This window comes from Nuphar pumila, chromosome 5 (genome assembly GCF_984573655.1).
Source record: "Nuphar pumila chromosome 5, dmNupPumi1.hap1.1, whole genome shotgun sequence".
In the NCBI taxonomy this organism is placed as follows: domain Eukaryota; kingdom Viridiplantae; phylum Streptophyta; class Magnoliopsida; order Nymphaeales; family Nymphaeaceae; genus Nuphar; species Nuphar pumila.
This window is the reverse complement of record NC_143253.1, coordinates 25,139,969-25,153,484: the sequence shown is the minus strand read 5'-3', so window position 1 is coordinate 25,153,484 and position 13,516 is coordinate 25,139,969. Positions and strand designations below refer to the sequence as shown.

The 13,516-nt window shown below is 37.0% G+C and overlaps 1 protein-coding gene across 1 annotated transcript in view; it reads left to right on the top strand.

Annotated features, from left to right (window-relative positions):
- The window catches only part of LOC149837164 (ARM repeat superfamily protein), a 69,833-nt gene that overhangs the window by 48,019 nt on the left and 8,298 nt on the right, over positions 1–13,516 (top strand). The window contains 1 exon segment of the mRNA XM_090005862.1: positions 4,154–4,305. Coding sequence (XP_089861988.1) covers positions 4,154–4,305 — 152 coding nt within the window.

The window sequence follows — 13,516 nt, the reverse complement described above, 5'->3', positions numbered from 1 at the left end:
CAAATATAACACTGGGTGTGGGTTGACCGCACCTAGGGTCATTTGACAGCACTTGGTGCGACAAATTTTTATTGTTGCCGCACCGGGTGCCACACTCGCACCTGCATCGATGCGACGCGGGTGCGACAACCCTTATAAAGAGTCCCTATGACATAGGTATCAACCATATCAAGCTGTCATAATCTATGTCACACGGACTCGGCTAAGGAGGTGCCGCACCTGAGTCGACACGCCCCGACACGGGTGCGGCTTCGAACTCGGCCCGGACTCGGTCAACGCCGAGTCGGACTCGGTCAACGAGTCCAGACCGAGTCCGTCCACATTTTGGACTCGGTCAACTTTGACCGAGTCCAAAAATGTCCCTAAAAAACCAAATTTTTATATTTTTTATTTAGAAAAATATATATATATATAAAAAGGCACAGTGCAGTCACAGTCTGTGCAGTGTGCAGTCTGTGATTGTGTGACTGTGCACAGTGCTGTGCCTGTGACTGTTCACAGTCTGTGACTGTGCACAGACACACAGACTGTGCTGTCGGCTGTGACATTTTAAAAATAAAATAAAACTATATATATATATATATATATATATATATATATATATATATATATATATATTTTGCCGAGTCCCCGTGTCCAAAAATTTTAAAATTGTGCCGCACCCGCACCCATGTGACATAGGTCATAATGGTAATGATACTTTGATATTTTGTTAGTTCAGACTGCTGATGGTTAGTTTGTGACTGATGTGGCTAATATTGCCTTTGTGCAACGAATTTTGAGAGTGTTGCTTATTTTTGGTATTGGTTCACTCGGATGAGGAATATTAGTGGATGTTGGGTGATATAAGCTTTCTTGGTGACTTTCTGCAGTAAGTGTGCTGTAACATGCATATCATGGTTTTTAATTGGTGCTTAGTTGTTGTATTTGTTATTTTTGTGCAATCATTACCTTGGAGATTGAGGATTTGGTGTGTTTGTGTAGTTCTTTTAAGTGTAGTTTGGGGGTTATTAGTGTAAGGAAATGAGGATCTTCCACGAAAGCACAAAAGCTTGTAATAGGTGTCTATTGAAGACACTACAATCATAACCCACAAAAGGGCATAAATGGAAGAACATAAAAGATAACATAATAATCTTTATTTCATTCACATGAAATGTATAAAAACATTATTACATTGGAGAGGGGTATCACCCCTATTTATACACAAAGTGAGAGGGAGAGAGGATCTCTAAAGAGCTCCATAGAGAGTTGTTGGAGCTAGTCCAACAACTCTAATTGTAGCCGTTGGACTAGCTCCAACGATTACATCAACTAGTAAAGATCTAGTTGGATCTTGACTAGTTTAAGGTCTAGTTCAAATTGAACTAGACAAAAATAAAAATACAAAAAATGAGAAAGAAAAAGAAAAGAATTAAATAAAAATAAAATAAATAAATAAAAATTATTATATATTATATTATATTATATATAGTTACATGGATGATTTAACAATTAGTCACTCAAATCGGTAGTATTTGAGTCATTTTTATGTAAGAACCCTGTTGGAATTATTTTGCATGAAGTTTATGGTGATTGGGTTGAGTTCTAACGAGGTTTTGATGGTCCTATAGCAGGTGGTAATCTGATTTTGTGGCGTGTGCTCAATCAGATCATTATATGGTGATTACCTCAGTCATTCTTGATTGTTTGGGGTATGCTAGATTGATTTTGACTGAGATTGGTGATTGCTTGACTTATTTGCATCAAGATTTTGGGATTTCTTGATTCAGTTGAATAGTAATGGTATATTGCTTGAAGCATTTTGAGTTTAGTAATTGTCCTGCTTATCATTGGTTATATTTTGATAGTTGTTTGGCATATTTCTTCTCCTTGGTTGCTACGGTTAGTGTATTGTAAATGGCTCTTGACTTGCAGTATGGAGATAGTTCTAAAGGATTGAGAGGTGACATGAGTTTCATTAGTTGCTATTATTGTAAAAAGATTGGTTACGTGAACGAGACATGCCCTGAGTTGTAAAAAGCTTGGTCACATGAAGAAGGCATCACTAGGGAGGAAATCCCACTCAAGCACGAGTTTTTGCAGTTTTTTAGGTGGCTCGTTGATCTCATGGAAATGTAAGAAGCAATAAAAGGTCTCTCTCATCACCTAAAGCTGAATATAGAGCCATGACAACTACAACTTTAGAGATTGTGTGGATAAAGCAATTGCATGAAGACACGAGAATTCACTTAGTTTAGCCTTCCAAACTTTATTGTGACAACAAAAGTGCCATTTGTATCGCTAACAACCATGCTTTGCATGAAGGAACCAAGCATATCGAGATGAATTGCCATTATGTTTGTGAAGAGTACCTAAAATGGACAATATCTCTTCCATATGTCATTAAAATATCAGTTGGCGAGCTTCTTCACTACTCGTCAACGCATTTTCACTTTCTTTTGGGCAAACTTTCAGTGTTAACATCGTAAGTTTTAAGGGGGTATATATATGCTTACTACTATGGTGGTACTGAACTTATGGTGGTACACACTTGATTCACATAAATCTAAGCTCCAAAAGCCAAATCTATCATTTGGATGATGTTTAGCATGTCCTATTTACTATTTTCATGTGTTAAAGTTGACCCAAATAGGACGTTTTATACCATTTCTAAACCACCCTTATTTTCATGAATTGTGAGCCATTGATTTTTCACCATCTCAAAAATGAGTTTGATGGTGTATTAGAATTTAGACATGATATCTAACATATTAAATAAACCATCCTAAACACATCTATACGGATAGATTTACCATTTGGTGGCTAGATCCATACAAACAAGAGTGTGTACCACCACAATGTATCATGGTACAAAACCTCCATATATTTTCCCTATATATATATTTGTATGTACATGTACATATATATATTTTTATATTTTTCCTTTTTTATTTTTCAGTTTGACTTGGTGTTGACTAGCCATTAGGACTAGTCTAACTGCTAGTTGAGTGGCCTCTTTATATATATATATATATATATATATATATATATATATATATATATATATATATATATATATATATGGGTTCTTTCCCTCTTGTAGGTATGCATTCTTTGTTCATTCTCTCATTTAATAAAATTAATATTTTTTCATTGTGATTGTGTGCCCTTGTACATTTGCAAGTGCCCTTGTGGCTATTGTGTTTTTGCCCTTAGTGGCATTGTGATTTCATCTCTTGGATGCTCTTTCATTACAGATGTATGAAGCACTTAGGCCTTGTTTCCAACAAGAGTAAAAAGTGGTCTAGAATGAAGAATCACAATTCCCATACTTCAGAGTGCACTTCAAGTATAAGAATAACAGTCTCTAGGATTCAGTAAACAAGATTCTTGGATACAAGAGTCTGAGTTCTTAAATAATTACTGATATATTGATTAGACTTTTGTTTAAAAGAAAATGTTCTAATATATGATAATATCCAGAAAATTATGATAGATGATATATTTACTTGGATGTGCTAATAGATCTTATGGAGTATGTAGTATGTACCAACTGTTGCATAAGTTTTTGTTATTAATTTTAATTGCTTGCAGTACAAAGTAGTCTTTCTATTTGTAAATATCATTATTTTGTTAGATATTGCATATATAGTTGATTTTGATTTTGGATGTTGATGTATGTTTTTATGTTGGTGATCTATGGATGTCTTGATATAGCTTATGGATTAGGATACTCATTTCTTAATTTTTTTTCTTAATCCCCTTGTTTCCCAGCACTTCATACACTAGTTCAATTGGCTTTGCAAATGATTCCCTCCATTGCACATTAGTCCAATTGGCTTTTCAAATGATTCCCTCTGTTGCTTCCTTTTTGCTTCCAGAATCCTTTTAGTTCTTTAAATTCCTCATTTTTTCTCTTAAAGTTGATGTTTAGAAAGTTTTGGACATTTTTCTAGCTTTCTATGATGCATAGATCCCCTTTATGTAATCTTTCCCCAAAGAGCTGTCTGGAAATTTTGCTGCACACCACATAATTGTTTTGAGGATTACACTAAGGAACCCTCTGCTTTTTTGTTTGGACGAGGCCTATAGCATTAGTTGTTTGTTGCTATGAGATGATTTTTCAGTAAACGCAAGCTCTAAATGAATGATTTTTAATGTGAAAAATTAGGGCATTGGGAGGATGTGCTCTTCAAGGTAAATGAGCTGAAAAGATATAGAAGCACAGTTGGATCCATTGCACTATCAAGCTTAACTGCTGCAGGCCCTCTGCTTGCTTCAGTGCAGGAAGCAGCATGCCTAATAGCCCTTGACATAGTGGAGGTGAGTTTCTTGGACATTTTCATCTATTTGTTGTCTTTTTTGGTAAAAAACTTGATCAGGTTTTTCCTCTCTTCTTGGATTGCCACTTTGTTGCTCAACATGCAAAAGTAACCTATTATTGTTTAATGAACTTATTCTCTGTAGTTTTATATTTTCACTGTAAATTTGTGTTCAGTTATTATGATTTATTCCTCTTGTTCATAAGTATTCCTTAGAATGTGATTTTCTTCATATGTTGATGCTATAGCTCAGGGATGTTTGTCAAACATTCTTCCTGTATGCCTCTTAATTGTTTAGATTAGTGGTGTCATTGGTATTGGAGATCATTGAAGGATGTCAGATTCTCATATATATGCTCATGTAATGCATGAGAGTCACCAGTTCAGCTTGCTCAAACCGTTCATTATTTTTGCAGTTTACAGAAGTTCCCAGGAGATTTTTGGGATGAGAGATCAGATAACTCGGCAACAAGGGAGGGTGTAATATCGCGTATTTTCATACTTAGTCATTTTATGATTTTGTTGAAAATTTGGCTAAGTATAGAAGAAAAATCGTTTGAACCTCGATATTAGACTGATGCTTTTGAGTTTGGGCTTGACCCAGGTCTCATCAACTAGGACTAAACGAGTTATTTAAAATGTAAGAAAGAGTTTTATTTTCAATCTTTAAATTCAAGCAAAATTTAGGTTATTTTCGGGCGAAATTCGGAAATTATGTTCATGTGATATATCGTTGGATGCGTCTCAGAATGCTGAGTGGAATGATATGTTACATTTCTGAATTCGAGTTCCAGTTGGCCCGAAAATCATACTTTTCAAAAAAGGAGCAGTTTGTCGGTTCGGATCGGGATTTAGATCGGATCAAATTCGATCCAAATTAATATGGATTTGGACTCTATTCAAGACCCATATTAATCTGGATTTGGTCCAGTACAAAACCCATTTGGATTTTTGGTGATGGATTTGGATCTTAAATTCGGTGCCCAACGATTTTCTAGCTTTAAATTTATTAAAAATATTTAAATTAGAGTTAATTAAGGTTAAGAAGTCTTTCAAGTTGATTTGTCAACTTTTGGAAGCTTTTGGATAATTATTTAATATTTAATATTTAATAATTAATTAATTGTTATTTAATTAAGGTTTGAGAAGAGACTTTTTAAAAAATTGAAAACTTTGAAAAGTCAAAATTTAAAAGAGTGGAAAATTTTGGAAAGGGAGTGTACCGTGGTGTATGTTGTTTGCTGATGATATTGTTTTGATTGATGAGTCTAGAGCTGGGGTTAATGCTAAGTTAGAATTATGGAGACAGACATTGGAAGCTAGAGGTTTTAAGTTGAGTAAGAGTAAGACTGAATATATGGAATGTCGGTTTAGTAAGCAACGAAGTAGTGATGGGAGTGTAGTGAAGCTTGGTGAGCAAGATATACCGGTGAATGATTATTTCAAATATTTGGGATCCATCATTTAAAAGTATGGAGAAATTGATGGAGATGTAAATCATAGGATAAAGGTTGGGTGGATGAAATGGAAAAGTGCTACTGGAGTGCTGTGCGATCGTAGAATGCCATTGCGGTTGAAGGGAAAGTTTTATAGGACGACTATTAGACCCGCTTTACTATATGGTACGGAATGTTGGGCTGCCAAGAGACATCATATTCAAAAAATGAGTGTAGCTGAGATGCGGATGCTTAGATGGATGTGTGGAAATACAATAAAAGATAAGATTCGGAACGAAGAGATACGTAAGAAGGTAGGTGTTGCACCCATTGAAAATAAGATGCGAGAGAATCGTTTACGGTGGTTTGGACATATTCGGCGAAGGCCTAATGATGCTCCAGTTAGAAGGTTGGAGAAATGGGAAAATATATTAGTTAAAAGAGGTCGGGGTAGGCCTAGGAAGACTTGGATGGAGATGATAGGAAAGGATATGAATGCTTTGAACCTCACCGAGGACATGGCGTTGGATAGAAATGATTGGAGGAAAAGGATTCATGTGGAAGACCCAAAATGAATTTCTTTTTTGGTTCATATCGCTGACCCCAATTGTTTTGGGATGAAGGCGTAGTTGTTGTTGTTGTAGTGAAAGAGTCCTCAAAAGAGGAAACTCTCCTTCTCCAGCCCATTTAGAAAGGGCCGGAGAAGGGGGGGTGGGGGGGGGGCTCACCCCCCTCTTAGGCTATTTAAGCCTCAAAAAAAAAAAAGAGGAAAGAAAGAAAAGAGAAAGGGGAAAAAGGAGAGGGAGAGAAAAGTGAGGGAAAGAGAGGAAGGAGGAGCCTACTTCTCCAGCCATCCAAATTTTTCCACCATTATTTTTCTTGTTTTGTTTCGATTCATGTAAAGGTACGGGGTTCTTCTCTTGAATCAAGTGAGAAATTGAATATAGATGGGTTTTCCATGCATGATTTTGATGAAAATCCATGGAAAAAGAGTAGATCTAGATGTTTACTCTAAAATTTATGGAAGAGGGTTAATGGATCATCTTCCATGGATTCATTTTTTATTTTATTCACTTTTTCAAGAAGAAATTTGTGTATGTTTAGTTTTATGGTAAAACATAATTTATTTCATGCTAAAATAGCCTGTTATGTGTTTGTGTTATGACGTTATCAATTTCCATCGATGATCCGTGTTACGGATCGTTTGAGGCATGTAAGCATGCAATAGAAAATCTTATACACATGCGTTCTTTATTAAAAGTCTGCATAATGGTGGGTAATTATCTTATGAATTTATGCAAATCTGAGTATGCATGTGTTCTTGAATAGGCATATGCATGTAAGCTAAATGTTCATGTTCTGTTGTTGTACATGCATACATAACTCAATGAAAGTATGCATATTCATGCACCTGCGAGCAATAAAAGTTCATGCAGCCTCAATTTGGATATGCATGTGCAGGCATCATTGAACCTATATACGTGTGTGCTGCCTCTGCATGTTAATGCATACCTTGTTTTTGTTCCCTTTCAATATATATATATATATATATATAAAACAAAGGGGTTTCAAGGTTTTCCCCAAAAAAAAAAATCTTTATATTTTTCTGATGCCCTGATTTGCCAGGCCCTATTTGGTGGTTCGGTTAGGGTCTGGTCGGCAGACCAACCGAACCCAGTTTGGTTGGTCGGGTTAGGCCTGACCTGTCCCAACTTGGCTCGGCCTCGTCAGGCCTGATCTGCCAGGCCTAGTCGAGTAGTGCTCGGCTGGGTAGCAGGTGGTTACAAAAAAAAAAAAATTATAACTTGGGCCAGCGGTCTGGACAGCAGACCAGCCGAGCTCTCGGCTGGCCACGCTGGCTGGACCTGGCCAGCAGACTGACAGGCTTGGCTTGCCAGGCCTGCTGGGCCCAACCGAGTGGGCTCGACTAGGCAGACAAAAAAAATTAAAGTTTTTTTTTAAAAAACAGCTCTCATTGGGGCTGACTGCCAAGCCCCAGCTGGACCTGACCAGACCACTGATCTGGACCCCAGCCTACTGGGTGTTGAGTTTATATATATATATATATATGAAACAAAATTTTTAAAGCAGGATTTTTGTTTGGTGACAGGCGGGTGGCCTATTGCACCCAGCTGATTGGGATCATCTGGGTTCGGCCCAATTTTTTTTTGGAATACTTTTAAAAATAAGAAGGGTTCTAGTGGTTTCAATGATATGCCTATGCTTCATTTCAGCTAACCCATTTTGTTGTGGGGTCTTAGGACACGATCTTTGATGGACAATACCATAGTCATCAAGATATTTTTTAAAATCATTGGAAATATATTCGCCTCCGGAATCAGTCCTAAATATTTTCAAATTACTATTAAATTGATTCTTAATTATCATATGATATGTTTTAAAACATGAAAACACTTCATGCTTATGTTTAAGGAAATATATCCAACAATATCGAGAATAATCATCCACAAAAATCACATAATAGGCAAAGCCTCCCTTGGATATAACAGGTGCCGGTCCCCAAACATCCGAATGAACAATTTCAAAAGGTTTTGTGGTAAACTTAGATCTTTGTTCAAAAGACATACTTCTCATTTTTTCAAAAATACAATCATTACAAGAGAAAATACTTTTATAAAGATTCTTAATAAAATGCAAATAGGATAGCTTGGTGATGTTGGGATGACCAAGTCTTTTGTGCCAAACATTTATATCTTTATGTTGGGCCACATTACAAAAAGGGGTTTTAGGGATTTGAAGGGAATCCACATAGTACAAGTCTCCCTTCCTAGAGCCTTCCACAATAAACTTCCCAGACCGGTGATCCTGTATTAAACATTTGTTAGATGAAAATTGAATGTCACGTCAAAGGTCCGAGAGTTGAGAGACAGAAAGTAAGTTCAAATTCAATTTAGGTATAAATCTAATTTTAGGAATAAAGAAATTTTGAGTTTCAAAGTTTTCAATCCCCTTAATTTCAAGAGAAGTGCCATCCACGGTTGAAACAAAAGATGATGACAAACTTTTAAAATATTCGGAAAGAAAAAAAAATGTTTGGAGACTTGAAATGAAGCACCCGAGCCTAGAAGCCAAGAAGTTTTACCTGGAGGGGAATGAGTAGATACAGCGGCACCGAAAATGCCTCCCTTAAAAAGTGGTTGAAGAGCTTCCATAATTTGATTGAGAGAGAAAGCTCCATTTGTGGAAGTAGATGTACCTTCTTCCTTTTGTGGTTGAGGTGTGGTTGCCATAGCCAATAATTTCTTCCATTTGAGACAAACCGGTTTGACGTGTCCCGGTTCTTTGCAAAAATGACACAATTTTGCTATAGTCCCTTCCGCTTTGTCCTCCATTGGATCCTTGATTTTGATTTTTAAAATGAGGAGGCTTATATGTCCTCAAGTTGTTCTCGGGTCTAGAAACGACATTCACCCCATCACATTTTTCTTTATTTGTAGGCATTACAAGAACACTTGGACTTTGCTTGCTAATGCCCATACGAGTTTCCTTTTTACTTAACTTTGTAATGACGTTTTCTAGAGATGGAGAGGTGAAGGAGGATAGAAGAGAAGATCTAATTTGCTCAAACTTGGGCCTTAGCCCATTCAAAAAATAAAAAAATCGATCTTCTTCTAATTGCTTATGACGAAGTTCTAGGGCCTTTCCACTCCACTTTGTTTTGAGCATAACAAGCTCATCCCAAACGGAAGAGAGTTCGGCAAAATACTCTCTTATAGTCATTTCCCCTTGGAAGAGAGTTAATGCCCTCTTTTGGAGATAATACTTATGGGGCAAGTTCCTAGAGGTGTACATCTTTTCAAGATACTCCCATGCTTGAGATGCCTTTTTGAACTTTATAATATTGACATTGATTCTTGTTTCAACGGAAGAGAAGATTCATGACAAGATTTTGAAGTTCTTCATTTCCCACTTCTCATGTTTTTTGCTATATTCTTCAAAAGCCTTGATTCGTTCATCTCCCTCAAGAATTTTTATTTTCCCTCTTTCAACCAAAGTGATTTTAGGTTCCGGTTCCGGAATCGAGCCTTGAACGTAACCCCAGAGCCCTTTTTCTTTAATGTGAGCTTCCATATTTCTGGCCCACACGTGATAATTGGAGCAATTTAGCTTGAAACCAAGAAAAAATGGGTCTTTTTCACCCATTAGAGAGGAAAGATGGAAGAAGAAATGCGTACCACAGCAAGACTTATAAGTCTTGTTGAAAAGCTCTTCTAAAATATTGAATGAAGAGAAGTCTTCACGCCAATTTTGAGAATGTTGAAGGCACGCTTTTCGAGGCACTCAATATTTGTGAAAAACCGCACCAATTTCTTTCTCCAAGTGACCTTGCTCTGATACCATGTGAAAATCTCTCTAAAAAGAGATTTTGTGTATAAACACAATGCTAAAAACACGAAATGTGCACAAAGACACAAAGGAGAACTTTCACAAGTGCACAAAGGCACATATACAAATGTACAAGAGCATAAAAATATTAACTACAATAAATTGGGTCCCAAGAGGGGCTTTACAAAAAGATAGAGAAACCTAAAGAGGATCACCCCTATTTATAAGACAATGGAGCAATGGGGAGGGCTCCAATACACATGTTGGAGCCCCTCCAATGGTTAGTTGGAGGGGGCTCCAACATGTGCATTGAGAGAACCCCCCCCCCCCCATGTCACATCAAACAAAAAAGAAAAAATAAAAAACACAAAAATGAAAAAATAAAACAAAAGAAAAAGGAGAAAATGTACAATCATATTCTCAAGTGAGAATATGCGTAAAAGTTGTGAAATTACATAAATACCCTTATCGGGTTTGCAATATATATTTATATATATGTATACTTAGATAGATACATATACATATATAGATCTATATATGTATATATATCTTTCTCTCTCTCTCTCTCTCTCTATATATATATATATATAAGAGAGACTACATTTTAACATCCACATCCCTCGGTCCTGTATTTCTGCCCCTTCTAGTATAGATCTGTCCAGAGAAGCGTTCAACTGGAGGTGGCTCAACGAAAGATGGCTCGACATGCATCTGTGTGTCACCTAACTCCCTATTCAAGTCGAAGGAAGGACAAGTCGCCTGATATGTTTCTCTTGTATTGGCAAAAAGGTCTGCGCTCATCCATGGATCATATACCTCTACTTCTTGAGATGGCAACGGTTCAGAGTCATTGATCTGAAAATGTTGTTCATAAAAAATAACATTCCGGGAGGTCCTAATACGTTTTGTAGTAGAGTCATAGCATCGATAACTTTTGTATTCATCCACATACCCAACAAATTTGCACTTAGCGGCCTTGTTCTGAAACTTATTTCGCAAAGATGAATCAATATGTACATAACATACAACAACAACAACTATGCCTTCATCCCAAAACAATTGGGGTCGGCGAATATGTACATAACATACACAACAAAAAACACGCAACTCATCATAAGAGTGATGTTGCCCAAATAAAGTATAATAAAGGGATTTCTGATCTAGAAGTGCCATAGGAAGACGATTTATGATATGAACTGATGTGTGAAAAACTTCTGTCCAGAGACTAATGGGCATATTGCTGTCATGTAACATGCTCATCGCACTTTCGGCAATATGCCGGTGTTTCCTCTCCGCAACCCCATTTTGTTGAGGGGTATGCGGGCAAGAAACCTGTCGACTTATTCCTTTATCCCGAAGAAAAGCAATAAACTCGTTCGATGAATACTCTCCTCCACCATCACATTGTAAATGCATAATATTACAGGAAAACTTTATTTTGACCATCGAATGGAATTCCTGAAATATTTGGAAAACCTCATGCTTATGTTTCAAGAAATATATCCAAGTATAGCGGGAATAAGAATCAATAAGTATAACATAGTAACGACTGCCAGAGAGAGAAGGAATAGGGGCGGGTCCCCAAACATCGGAAAATACAATCTCAAGTGGCTTTGAAGCTCTTTTATTAATAACATGAAAATGAAGAACATGACTTTTGCAGAGTGCACAAGATGAACATTTTTTATTCTCTAAAAAGGAACATAAACTAGACTTTGGAAGAAGACCATCAGATACAATTTTTTCAATGAAACCCCGACTACAATGTCCCAAGCGATTGTGCCAGATATCTGGCTTATTACAATGAGATGAATAAAAAACTTCCAATGGACTGAAAGACAAAGACTCTGAAGACGAAGATACTGAAGAATGTTTGGACGACTCCAACTGGAGAACTGAAACTGAGGGAATCTCCTTGAAGACATACATGTTTCCTCGTCGATCTCCCTTAGCGAATGTCTCCTTCGTTTGAAGATCCTTAAAATAAACAGAGGAGGGAGTAAATTCGACTGAAGAATTCATATCGTCAACAAGTTTAGCCACAAAGACAATGCTCTTTTTAATATTATGAGCAAGAAGGCCATTGGACAAGTGAAGTGAGGACTTTGACATATGAATATGTGCACTGCCGATATGACTAATGGAGTGATAAGTTCCATCTCCCGTAACTATACTACCTTTTTCAAGATAAGGCAATAAGTGAGATAACTTACCCGCATTACTCGTGACATGTGTGGCAGCACCAGAATCAACATACCATTCTCCTTGTTCATTTTGCTTGATCGTCATTTGTGACAATGCTGATAGAAAAAGTTGTTGCACATCTGCAGATGGTGCTTTCGAGTCCACAGTAGTAGCTGACTTATCTTCAATTTTGTTTATTTTTCCTCTGTTCTACAAATTAAACCAACAATCATCTTTCACATGTCCTCGTTTGTTACATAAGAAGAAAATGGGCACTCTCCTCTGATTCCCTGCATTAAAAACACTTGAACTATTAGGTGTAGGCAAAATACCACGTCCTCCCTGCCCAAAACGTTCTCGGCCCTTGCCTCCTTGATTTTATCCATTCCCTCGTCCAAAACCTACAGAAGTGTCCATGGCCAAAACTGAGTGAGAACGAGCTGATTCATTTCCTTCCGTCCTTTGTTTCATAATCATCTCATGCTGGAGAAGTTTCACCTGAAGATCGTCAAAGTTGGGCAAGTGGGGAAGACATGACAAAGCGTGGTAAACATGTCAAAATCAGGGCCCAATCCATTAAGAAGTTGTTGTACTTTATCTTTATCTGAAATAGCACTTTCAATAACAGCCAATTGGTCAGTAATACTCTTCATGCAGCCTATGTATTCCATAACTGTCATTGTGCTTTTCTTCAAACTTTGAACTCTTTTTTCAAGTACATAACTCGAGCTTCTGATATCTGAGAGTATGTTTGAGAGAGCTTACTCCATAGATCTACTGCAGTGCAATCATCTGAAAGAGTCACCAACACTTCTTGAGAGAGTGTTGACGTAATATAAGCAACCAAAGACTGATCCCGCTTTCTCCAAGCTGTATACTTTGGATTTTTAACAGATTTAGTAATTGTGTCGCCCTTGTCATCTTTGGTTTCCTGCAAAATAAGCCGTGATGGTACAGGAACAGAACCATCCGGATGTTCATCGAGATCCTGACTCCGTATAAACGGAAGTATTTGTCTCTTCCATGTCAAGAAATTAGAATAAGTTTTTTTGTAACGAGCTGATTTAAGAAATTTGCAGAGGGACCGGAAGACGAGAAGGAATCCATATCAATGAAACAACGAATAAGCAAACAAGGCGGGTGGAAAGAAACAAACTGATTTGAGATCACTTAATTAATCAGCAGAGCTTCAATAAAACATGTACTTGCGCAACCAATACATGAAAAAGAAACCTTTGTTTTTTT